General features: G+C 39.0%; 2 protein-coding genes across 4 annotated transcripts in view; both read right to left on the reverse strand.

Annotated features, from left to right (window-relative positions):
* Positions 1–8387, reverse strand: part of vps13a (vacuolar protein sorting 13 homolog A) — a 37837-nt gene extending 29450 nt beyond the window's left edge. For all 3 annotated transcript variants that reach the window (XM_023403297.2, XM_023403296.2, XM_023403298.2), the window contains exons 1-17: positions 8235–8387; positions 7346–7389; positions 7196–7238; positions 7017–7112; positions 6463–6564; positions 5335–5444; positions 5073–5132; positions 4833–4892; positions 4398–4478; positions 3880–3937; positions 3294–3421; positions 3042–3148; positions 2772–2943; positions 1785–1847; positions 867–999; positions 656–750; positions 427–569 (exon numbers count right to left, since the gene is read on the reverse strand). In XM_023403297.2, coding sequence (XP_023259065.1) covers positions 427–569; positions 656–750; positions 867–999; positions 1785–1847; positions 2772–2943; positions 3042–3148; positions 3294–3421; positions 3880–3937; positions 4398–4478; positions 4833–4892; positions 5073–5132; positions 5335–5444; positions 6463–6564; positions 7017–7112; positions 7196–7238; positions 7346–7389; positions 8235–8334 — 1595 coding nt within the window. In that variant the 5' untranslated portion in view covers positions 8335–8387. The remainder of the gene's footprint in view (positions 1–426; positions 570–655; positions 751–866; positions 1000–1784; positions 1848–2771; positions 2944–3041; positions 3149–3293; positions 3422–3879; positions 3938–4397; positions 4479–4832; positions 4893–5072; positions 5133–5334; positions 5445–6462; positions 6565–7016; positions 7113–7195; positions 7239–7345; positions 7390–8234) is intronic.
* A 2401-nt stretch (positions 8388–10788) lies between these two features.
* LOC111652900 (C2 calcium-dependent domain-containing protein 4C) lies at positions 10789–12248 on the reverse strand. The gene has a single exon (XM_023403293.2). The coding sequence runs from the start codon at positions 12220–12222 to the stop codon at positions 10960–10962; it is 1263 nt and encodes a 420-aa protein (XP_023259061.1). The 5' UTR covers positions 12223–12248; the 3' UTR covers positions 10789–10959.
* Between the last annotated feature and the right edge of the window lie 168 nt (positions 12249–12416).

Here is a 12416-nt window from a genome sequence, read left to right on the forward strand (position 1 = left end):
GAAGATATACCGTAAGTAAACAGTGGCATTAATTTGTCAAGTATCCACCCAGGTGAACAAATAAAAGACTAGCTACAAGGCTGCTACTTTGTAGTAGACTCTGCAGTCTGATATGTGGAAACAAAATTCCCCAACAGGAATTTGCTTTTAATGGGGAGTCTTGTTTTTTAATCGACCAAAACCAAATCAAAAACTGCTACTAACGGTTCTAGTTATATTTTGCTAGTCGCAGTGTTGTCTTAAAATATTTTATTCATAGGTTTTCTATTAAATTTATAGTGAACACAAAAAGAAATGCTTGTTTCAAATTTGAAGTTTCAAATTAAATGAAAATCTTGCATTTGCACTAGACTTCAAGCTCTTTAAACAGTATTAATACTATGAAAGCCATGGAGAACCCCCCCAAAAAACAAAGTTATGACGAACTTGATGGCCTGTGCTCCAGGTCTCTGTGTGAGCGTGGACTTGAGCTCTCCCACTGTCAGCTTAATGATCTCATTTTTGTCCTTGTTGTCTTTGATGGACACAGACAGCCTCTCCATGTGGAAGTTCACCTTCATATCCTCAAACTATGAAGAAATGACAACACAGTACATAATCAAAGTGTGTGAGACAGTATTTGCTAGGTTGGTGTCAAGAGAGGGAGGTGACTCACATTCTTTGGTAGGTTGGGATTAACAGCAGTCTCACTGTATCCAATGGCAGTGTAGAGTTTGGATTTCTCAGCAGAGGTTAACAGCTCATCAAAACCTGAGAGACAGGGCAACAGTGAATAAAAGGAATAGAAAAAATATGAGGAGTAAGGATGTTTTAATGTTCCTGTCTTGCTGTTGTCTTTATTCCGATATTTATTGAGTGCATCCTACCTCCAGTCTTAGAGTCTTTTGTTTGTGTATCAGCCTCTCCTCCCCAGCTCCACATCCAGCTGAACCAACCCTGAGACTCCTCTTCCTCCATCTTTATCCCAGGACGGTAAATACGCAGGCCTGCCTTACTCGCCTGGGAAAGAAAAGGAACAAAACAAAACAAAACAAGAAAAAGGAGTAAGAAGATACAACTTTTTCATCCCTAGAAATAAATGATAAATGCAGCATCTGACGTTCAGGATGGTTATAAAATCTAGAACTGTAAATAAAATATGTTTTCCACAGTTATATTTCTATCTGAGAATTAGGCCTAAATGTGTTTCTCTATTAGTTTGCACCAATACAAAGACCACAAATCATAGAGGCACGTATTCCCTACATCATACTGTATATGTCATCTGATATGAATCAAGGCGACCAATATATATTAGCATATATGAAAATGTTGTACTCAACATGTCAGTTATGGCAAACAGCGACTGTGGAGTAAAAGGACTCCAGTAAAGTGAGACACAGAGAGTATGACACTTCAGCCTAAACCTCCACCACATGCATCTGCCTGTCACCACATGTCTGTTTTGGGCTTGGTCTTGTCTAACTTTGGTCATATGGTATGTGGTATGTTTGATGTGTCGAATATCAACACATCCTGAGGAAGCATTGTACTGTGAATATGTTCTGTTTATATTTTTCTTAAAATGTGAATTTAAGATGTGAATGGAAAAATACTGACATTTTTTCTGTATTCTTGCAAAGTTTAATTTTGGGGGATATAAGGATTGGGAGAACATTAACAACTGAGCTACAATAGAGCATAAACTTTATAACAGCTGTTACAATTTGATACAATTCATACCACAGATAAATAGTGTATCTAAAAAGTGCAGATGCCTTCTACAGGTGAGACAGGGAGCTTACCTCCACTTCAGCCTGCTGTCTGGCCAATGTGATGTTAAAAATATCCAAGGTCTTCTCAGGCACCTAAGAATAGAGATACAACATAAATCAATTAGGGCTTTTAGCAGCTTCTTGCTACACCTTACAGGAATGCATTTATTACTAAATGTCCATTTTCAATAACATCAGGAAAAGATGATGCTTACAGAGCAGAGGAGAGACAGTGAAAAAGGCCTTATCTAAAACACTTAATGTAGGTTTAGATTTAATGTTGTATTTCTCTGATGTACAACACCCATTTGCGATGCAATCAATACCTGTATAGTGTTGAATGCTGGATATGTGAGACAGTAATTATGGCTACAGAAAAGAGTAACTGCATTACTGAAAAGATACTGAGAAGGTAATATCTTTATAATGAACTACTTGCATAACATATTACCTTAACATTTCATACAGGCAAATGACCATTATGATTTATCTCCATAATGATTACACCATAAAGATTTATGGTCACTGTAGTCAAGTAGGTATTTTCAAGCATATAAGCAAGCGGAAACAACCTGCACTAGCAGCAATATCCCACCAGATAAATTTAATTAGGCAAAGGTTAGCCAAAAAGCTACATAATTCAAAGCCAATCACTTAGATCCAATTAAGAATTATACTCAGGACAGGCTTGTTGCAGTGTGACAGCTAATCAAAAAGAATAAATAAATAAGGAGCAAAGCTTTTAACTCCCTGAACCAACTCCTCTTTCTTGTCTACTTACTTTGGCCTCTGCACCTACAAATCCTTATTTCAGTTTCATATCATGATAAAGGAAATTAAATTGGGAGGGGACATCTCTCATTTGACAGTGGAAGGAGATTTATTGTCTTTGGCTAAGCAGGTCTCTCTGTGTTATTGCTCTGCAGCTGCAAGGTTACTACCCACTGCTATGTCCTTCCCTGTCTACTTCCTGCTTCCCCTCCCTCTTCAATTTAGTTCAGTTTAGTCTTGTCCCACCTCTAGCTGTTTGAGCAGCTCCTCGCTGGGTTTCTTGCTGGTGATCTTTGTCTTGTAGAGCTCCCTGTATCGTTTGACCATCTGCCTGTGGTGGCGAATGTGCTGCCATGACCACATAACGAGACGTGGCTTCACATTCACCTCCAAGATGCCTGTGATCACATACCTCCACCTAGAAGACAGCAACATACAAACTTACAGTCGACTTCGCAATGTGCAATACTAAGTGCACATGCAATGGTGGTAAAATTGTGAAGGTGTTATTCTGACCATATGTGGGCGTTCCTATGAACATGGACCACAGGTCTGTACTTCCTGTATGGCAGGTTCCGGGACATCATATCCACTGAGCCCAGCAACTCCAAGATGCTAATGTACTGGAGAGACAGGAAGTCAGCAATTACTCAGGGGCACAGAGTACTGACAGAAGTGCTATTATCATCACAGAAGAACTCTGAACTTCTCTGTCTTTCTCTCATAGACAATTTTATACCACGCACACGCACGCACACGCACACCTACCTGGGGTCTGTTGAGTTCAATGGCCACCTCACTGAGATTGACCATGAGGTCCACTTTAGGGGAGGAGAAATCCACATCTGACCTGGGATTCATCCGTAGTTTAGCGTCCGCTGAGATGGGACGAAAAACTGTGGACCAGCCACAACAAACGGATTGTTTAAAAACTGAAACTCTAGGCATAATGATGTATGTGGTTTTGTGCTAGTGTGAGCAAAAATGGACCTGTATTTTAGTGGGATTTGAAAAATTGTGAATATGTTTTTCTTTAGTGATTTCAGCCATTCCAAAATCTGAGATTGTGCCCACAACTGAAATAAAATCTGTTGAGATGTGCTGAAAATCTGGTAAAATGCGTTGGTGGTGGGGATTCAAGCTGTGTGAGTCACACATATTTTTCAGGAAATGAAGTGTCAGAACAAAACATTACACACCAAGTGCCAATTCATATTGTACACGCAAAATACTGATTCATGCTTGTCACGTAATGTGTGGCTTTAGGAGGTCGTCTAGCCATTTAAAAAAAAAAAGTGAGCATGTTAAATAACAGCCTAGAAATGTGAATGACGGGTGACAGAGAGACACTCACTGAAGTCATGGTTGACAGGAAGAGAGCTGTGGATTTCCATGCTGCTTTGAAGACATTGCTATAAAGACACAGTTACACAGTACATCAGCACTGAACCGGTTTGTGTTACTCAATATTTTCTCAAGCTCGTAACACTCCCTGCCTCTTTTTCTTAGTGCGTTAACAACATGTGCAGTTAAACTATCACAAACTACATTTATACACATTCTACCCATTAGGGCTACTCTAGAAAGAGCTTTTGTGTGATAAAATGAATGGTTAATAAAATCTGTATTAACCTCAGAAACATTTGCAGAAGCCAAGAGAATTGGCAAAGGTTTTAATGGGATTTGAGAAAAAGGCCTTTCATATTGTCACTCCATTACTGCTGCACTAAAGTGCAAACTGTCTGAGATTGTTCCGTGTGCCCACATTAATGAGGTTGTGTCTAAATATAGAGAGAATAAAACATGGTATACCTACTGTAAATCCAGGTTCGTGGGGGCAAGGTATAACACAGTAATTATAGGGTGACTCACCAAGGCCTCATCTGCACTGTGATTGGAGAAGAGGGTTGAGTTGACATTCCAGTAGGCAAACAAGCTGTCTAGTTGAACACACTGAGAAGAAGAAAAACACAAGGAATTGGTGTGCAGCTGCTTATCATGATGGCAAAACAGAGCTAACAGTGTGCAATAATTTCTAAAGTTAGGATAATGGCCAAAACATGGGTTAGGAGGACATATGATTCCTAGAACTGCTGACAAACACAGAACCAAACCAACTGGTTCAAATTCCCCAAAAAGTTTTCAACAAATTAACTTTCAGTTTCCCTGTGGGGACAAAGTAATCAAATACAATGACAAAAAACATACAACATCACACAGGTTGCATTTGATATTTCCTATTAAATGTAAATGAATAGGCTGTAAAGTCCAAGTATGGCTGACATATAAAGTGGTTGAATTTCTTACCTTGAAGAAAAGCCTGGAATTCTCATCCAACAAACTGGGATTCCAGTTCTCATCTGATGTCTGTAAGGTCAAACAAGCAGTAAGGTAAAGGTGCCTCGATGAGATAACTTTATTTCTACATATGTATAATTATGTTTATGTAATAATTAATAAAGAACACCTTAGCAACACGTAATTGCTGGATGTAATATAAAATAAAATCTGACTTTAGAGATGTCAGATCAGATTGAAACACATTACCTGTAGGCTGAGGTTTTTAAGTGACACTCCAAATGACAAAGGACAATTTGGATTGGTGACCTGAAGAGGAGAAATAAGAGATAAGCCGACAGACTGATTAAGAGTATATTTACTCTGCATAATCCATGCTGCATGCTGGAGCTTTAATGTTGTCCCTCACTTGTAAGTCGCTTTGGATAAAAGCGTGTGGCAATCAATTAAATGTAAATGTAACATAATGTACATACATACACCACTAAGGTGAGTCAGCTTGAATACTCACATCATCTTCATACCGCACATGGATGTTAGAGATCTTGACCTGCAGGTTTTTGATGACCTGAGTGACAAGTTTTTCCACAAAGGTGTCCTGCTTCTCTAACGTGGGGTTTTCTGTCAAAGACAAATATGAAGACTATGACACCTGATGTGGTCCTGCAGGTGTCCTGAAGCTTTGCTTTAGGTACAAGGATTTGTACTCCTTGATACAGAAGTAAGCATTTGAAGAACCTTCACATACACCTACTATCAGTCACTTACAGTATAAGTCATGCAGTTGGCCTTAGCTCTCATTAATGCATGTTGAAATGTATAGTTTGCTTGATTATAAATCTTTTTATCCTTGCTTTTAAATGCAACACACTATCTCAAAATTCATCTCACCATACGTTGACAACATTTTTAGTTAATAAGTTATTAAGCAGTTAATTGATTTTAACATAATGTGACTACTGTTCCTAGTTACTCCAATCTTTGCAGTGTGACTACAGCACCTCCATGCAACTGTTGATGCTCAAAATTTGAATGCTATGAAGGAAGATATTCCTTCTTAATGTCTTATTAATGTAGTAAACTATTTTAAATTGGCAAATAAACATAGAAATGTTTCACTTTATTGCAATATTTATTGATCTAATGACAAATAATGAGTTGTTTTAATAACAATGCTGTTATAACAAAATGTAACCACAATACTGTAGCATTTCTATTAGTACTCAGATAGATGTGTTGGCAACAGACTAAGACAAAGCAGTTCATCAGTGTTAAACCACAGAAAAATATTAAGTGTGAAAGTGGTAGCCTGGTTGCTCCACAAATTCACAGCCAGACTAACCACGACCACACAGCGTTTACAATCTCTGCTCCTGCTACTTTTCTACATCTACTCCAGACATCCACTCTTTTGCTGCTTTTTAGTCTCTTCTGGCTACCTAACCCAGCAGTAACACTGCTTGCTACTGCTGTCTCTCTTGCCTATTCTCTCAGCAAGTCTCTCAGCATGTCTCTGGAACCTGTTAAAAACGTACTAGGAAGCAAAAATGACTGACTTTATAATTACACACAGAATATTTGCTAGACTTGCACACACACAAACACAAGATTTCCCTTAAAATCAAAGCTGAACCCTGACCTTGTTCAGCAGCCTTCAGCTTTGTCTCCTCTATCCGTTGTAGCTCCCTCTGACGAGCCTCCTGTAGCTGTTTCTCCTCTTTTTCTGCATCATACTTTATACCTGGAAAGAATGGGATCAATAGGAATGACTATTTGTCTGCACATTCATGAAAACAATGAAATATACAAAAGGTTAAGCTTGAGTTTCCTGTTTGTCCTGACAAGTACTTTAGGGTCATGAATAAGTGAGGGACGTCCTTTGTCTGACTACTCTGTTACACTGTGTTGTGTCTGCTTCTCTTAAGGGGTATTCATTAGACTGAAGTTGATATTAGTTTTACTTTTTTCACTATAATACATGTCATTAAAATACAATGATATTTTACTGTGTTTTTGAATTTTTAAAACCTTGACTATGACTACATAGGCATAATCATATTAACATTCAATCACTCTATGTGTCTACTGAAATGGTGAGAATCAACATTTCTGTACACACTATGATGTCTACTATAAGTACTTAACTATGAGTACTTTTTATGTATTTCAGATGGACATAAATGCTTATCTTACTTGCTGTGGGGACTATGAGCAGATAGACACCATCCAGTGTGGCCTCCACTGACTGGGTGTAGAGGTTCTTCCATGGTATCTTAAGCTCCAACCGTCCTTTTAACAGAAACACAAGATGAGAAAATGTTATTCTGTACTAAAGGAAAGTTGGCAGATGTGGACAGTAACAACAAACTCACCTATATGACCGGCTCTCACTTTAAAAGGAATGTCAAGCTGACTCTGCAACATAAGAACAGTAAGTTATTGTAACACAAACCTATCATGAATGTCAGAAAGACCTGACAGATGACTTATTTTGCTTACTTATGCATTTTTGAGCAACTTACCAAGGCATTTTCCTTTATTTCAAGATTTGTAAGAACAGCATCACCTGTGATGACAGGATTATGTGTTTATTGATTGTTACTACGTACACTATGATAAGACAAATAGATTAGTATTGTGTTATCAGGCTAATAGAAACACAGTCCAATTTAAAGAGAAGGTCTTTGGCCTTTGTCTATTGACCTAATTCAACACTCAGGGCAAAGGAACACATACATTGTTAAAGCCATTCATGACACACACACATCATTACTACAAGTCCCAAGATACTTAACTGTGCATGTATGTGTATAAGACTGATCATGCCCAACATCTGAAAAACTCTTTTATCGTGTCTATTAGTAAAAGCAGCAGAAATTAGGCTGTGACAGTATACGTGTAGTAAATACAAAGAGTTCACTCCCTGAGATTTACAAGTTGGTACATGTGTAACAGTGGCTCTGAACCCTGTCCTCTAATCCTCATTTGCCCGACACTGTACAGGGCTGTCAGTGTCAGACTTCCTGGTAGAACTTGTAAAAGGACTTAGCATTAAACACAGTGGCGAGTCATGACCTGGCTGTGTGAAAGGGTGTGACCCCAAACTGCTCGCTTCTCTGAAACTCGCATGTGTGCGCCGAGCAAACAGCCTGACGGCACCAAAAGAAGGTAATATAAAATCATTGGAGCAGTCAGAAATTAACAATGCTGATTGATTTGTCCATAAACAAGCAAATGGCTGCAGCGTCTTACTCACACTGGACAGCTAAACAAGATCTTCGGGCAGATAAACTGACACTGACAGCTGAGCGAATCTCTCTCACACGCCTGGTGGCTAGCGTCTGTTAGCATTAGCTAGCTAGCTTGGCGGACAAGCTAGTCCAATAAAATTAGATACACAAGTTCAGTTACCTCCCCATATGCCAAGCTGTAGCTGTGAGCTGTCAAGATTGACAACGTAGTCTCCTAAAAACTGGTTCAGGACATCTACCACCAAGCTTTCGAACACCATTTTGCCGTTTCTCTCATCTATCTGTCACCATGTTTACATTCTGGGGACTCGCTTGCCACTACGTCAGATTAGGACGACCTGCGGTGGGCGGTGCTCTGATGTCATGCCGTACCCGCAGTAAGATTTTTTTGTAAGCTAAATTTCACACAATGCTGCAGCACAGGGACAGAAGGGGTTGGTAGGTAGGTAAATGATAAAGCCAACTTATGCTCGCATTTCATAGAAATATATTACAAGATTCATAATTATTCAATTATTTATTCATAATTATTAGACAAGAATTTTAATTTGATAACAATAACACCACCACCAACAACAATAATAATAATAATAATTTCATAGTTTTTTTTAATAGTTATATTAACTTTAAATGGATCGTTTTTCTATATTATTTAGTTTATTATATATTATTAAATTATATCAATATTTATTTAATAACTATATTGGCAACATAACATACCCACAAAATGAAACATTACTAATCGATGAAACCAGTTTGCCCAGTTTATAATTAACTGAATGAAAGCTGTAAAATAAATTAAATTGAATATATCCTCTGTTTTCATGTTTTTATATGTAAAGCTATTCTCCTGTCCACTTACTTGTCATCAGCAATTTAGGTAACCCTAACCCGGAAGTTAGTGTCACTCTGGTTCCCTCCATGAATGCATTAGGGGTTCCCTTGATTTTTGGATTACTGCAGAAAATAAGATCTGTGACAACCAAAAGTTTATCACACTTTAACGTTTTGTTCAGGAGGATAATCTTCACAAACGAACACCACTTTCATTTATTTTTAAGGCCTTAATGCAATCGCCAGAAGTAAAAAGCTAAAGTTAGGCTATAAACGAACTACACGGTCGCATGACTTCGACGTCACCACTACTAAACTTTCAACCAGTAGCTTGATTGCTTCCCCAAAATCCTTTCATCTTACGAAGTTACTATTAGTTTGCAGGAGCGCAAGTATTTAAACACGACGAGGCAGTCGAGTGGATGTGTCAGTACATCGGTTTTCTTGTTTGGGCTGATGACGTTTAACATCCCCAACAACCTCGTAGTCTCATTTAGCCACTAATTAATAACACATGAGAGCTTAAAGAAATCATGACTGGGGTATTTACTGACGTATTTTATGTCGTATAATAAAACGTTCCTGCTGCACTGTAGGTAAGTAAGTATAGCAAATAAACTGTTTTTATGTCATTTTTTAAATATGTGCTGTAAGATTTTTTTTTTTTTTTTTTACAGAAGGGTGAGGAGATAAACAGGAAATGAAAAGACCACAAACTAGAAAGTTATGAGATCAGGGTTTCAAGAAAAGGCCAAAGCAAAAAACAAACAAGCAGCAGAGCTCTAACTGGCATTATAGTAGTGGAGACATGCAATATTACAAGCAAAAATTACTATTTCCAATTCTTGATTTTGAAGGAAAGTTCTTATTGTTGTGCCTAAGCAGGTTAAAGCAAGAAAGCCAAATAAATATGTTTAATGTTAAAAAATTAAGATTGGTTACTTGTATGTAACAGTGTGGGCCATGTTGTTTCAAAGTTCCCATCCGCACATGTTTAAACTATGTAAAAATACTCTGGCTGGAAACACATCTAATATTTGGAATTTGTTGTTCACCAAAATCGGCAGCTACAGATGTATCAGAACAGCAAGCATAGTTAGCATCTTTTATTTGCTTATGTTGTTTGTTAGCTTGTTAGCTAGTAACTGGCAGTGGGTGACACAGTGTTAGTGGTTGTGCTAATGCAAACTCTTGTGCTTTGTACTGACAAGGTTTCGGTGACTGGTGAAAGAGCAGTGTGTATCAAGATGGTAAGCATTTGAGGACACATCGGAGAGCCGCAGCCACACATGTTTGAGCCTCAGTCAGACACAAGACTCAGATGAGGAGTGTGCTTGGCACCAAAATCACCAACAAACAGATGGGTAAGTGTAGTTAGCATCTTTTATTTGTTTGTTAACTTGTAACTGGCAGTAGCTTACACAGTGTTCGTGGTTGTGCTAATGCAAACTATCCCTGTCTGTGCTGACCTACTTCATGCTTATCTTGCTCATGATGTCTTTTATTATATATAAAGCACCATATGGACATGTTAACAAGGTTAAAAACTTGGTTCAGAGGGGATTCATTTTTGAGACGTACGCTTTTATCACAGTAAGGCAGTTTGAATGATAAAGCAACATGAACCATAGTCACAAATTATATTTGAAAACAACAAGAATGTTTCGACAATTTAATCAGTATTACAGGGCATGATTTCAATATACAGTGTGATTTTTGATATCAATATCAACTTCTTTGGTCACTTTTTGGCCATTTGAGTGCAGGAGACAAACAAAACAGCTGACATTTTCACATTGTTATAGCAAATGTTGATGAGCACCAACAGCAGAAGATTTTACAGAGTAGTACATGCAAAATGCGCACATAGCCTTTACAATATTTCTCATGTCTCTCTCCTCAACTCCTTTCTTTTGTACACTTAGTATTAATTATCTTCAGACATAGTGTTTTTATCATACATTTTGTGTGCCGTGTTCCTATTAAGTACAAATATTACACAAAAAAGGTTATAGAATTGGTATTTTTATATTTTTCTGTAAGGGAAATGTTTAGTCTTCTACCCATTTATTAAGGGGGAGTAACTGAGACAGTGGTTTGGTGATCACTCCAATCACTGTCCCCCTCCTCAGTGTTCCAGCTGCAGGTTTATCCACCACTTTTAACCTCAGCTGCAGGTCCAGCAGATCCACCCGACTCAGCTCTGTGAAGAAGAAATCTTCATTAAACACAGGGCTGCGGCAGTTCCTGATTGTGGCACTCTCCTGTTGCTGAAGCTTCCCTGGTGTCAGACAGAGATTCACTGCACAGTTCGGCGTTCGTCGGTCATCCCGCAGGCCTTCCACAGACACCACACGAACTCTGACTGTGGAAAGGGATGAGAACGTGTTGGTGGAGAATGTGGTGCGCTCGGCAGAGAGGCGCACTTTACCATGGCCCAGCAAAGGGAGGACATGCTCACGCTGAAGTCTCTCCTGACACTGCAGAACATCCAGTGGGAAGAGGACAGGTGGGGCTAGGGTGAGTGAGTTTACCTCTAAGCTTGGAGGGCTACTGGGAGAGGTTGTTAAACTTAAATCCCCCCTCTTCAACCTCCCTCTGACCTCCCTGCTGTCAATTAACGAAGGACAGGATGTCGCTCCTTTGAGACGAGCACTGCCTGATGGGATGTAGAGGGAGGATTTACCACTATAAGGAGAATTAAGGGGGGATGAGTCACTGGAAGAAGGCGTTTCACTTTCTTTGCTTCCTGTCTCTGACAGGGTCTTGCATGAAAACAGAGGGAAAAACCCAGATAAAGTTTTCTTGGGCAGGTTTGTCTCCTTCGCCCGCCTGGGTGGTGCAGTAGGAGTGCTTCTGTCAAATATGTAAACTGGACACTTTGAGTGAAACAAAGACTCTTTCCTTCGAGTGTTGGGGCTCTCATATATCCCAGCCAGCCCATACCCCTCTGCAGAGAATGGAAAAGGTTTCTTTGTAGCTTTCCAAGCCACTGATGCATCACCACCCTTAGTCTTCACATCTTTCATCTTTACATGTGTAGTGTTTGAAGAAGTGTTGCTCTTGGGTATCTGGTTCTGACTGTGCAGGTAAGACAGCGTTGTCTCCGTTTCCTGCAGAGGGCTTCTCTTGCAGAGCCGTGGAGGGAGGCAGAAGTCTGGGATCTTGTCTGGGGTGAGGATGTTGTTGGGCAGATTGTGAGAGAAGCTGGTCTTACATGAGAGAAAGACGTCCTCCTCACTCTTTCCCATATAACGACTCAGCTCTAGAGGAATGCTCTCGACGCTCTCCCTGATCTTCCCAAGGACCCACATAGTTATTTTCTGATGATTTAACACGATTTGAGTGTAAAGTCTTTGTGCACAAATCCAAACTTTTCTCCTTTTATCAAAAAGAGTAAAACAAATTATTTAGTAAAGTAAAATAAATAGAACTTAAAACAGAATAACACAATTGTCAAAGGTATAACAGATGAATATTTTCCTCTCACCTGTAAGGTTTCGATGTG

This window comes from Seriola lalandi, unplaced genomic scaffold (assembly GCF_002814215.2).
Source record: "Seriola lalandi dorsalis isolate HSWRI2012SDOR001 ecotype SW California unplaced genomic scaffold, Sedor1 jcf7180002054110, whole genome shotgun sequence".
NCBI lineage: Eukaryota > Metazoa > Chordata > Actinopteri > Carangiformes > Carangidae > Seriola > Seriola lalandi.

Coding starts and splice junctions, on each gene's coding strand:
- LOC111652900 (XM_023403293.2), bottom strand. CDS start 12,222: ATGTGGGTCCTTGGGAAGATCAGGGAGAGCGTCGAGAGCATTCCTCTA.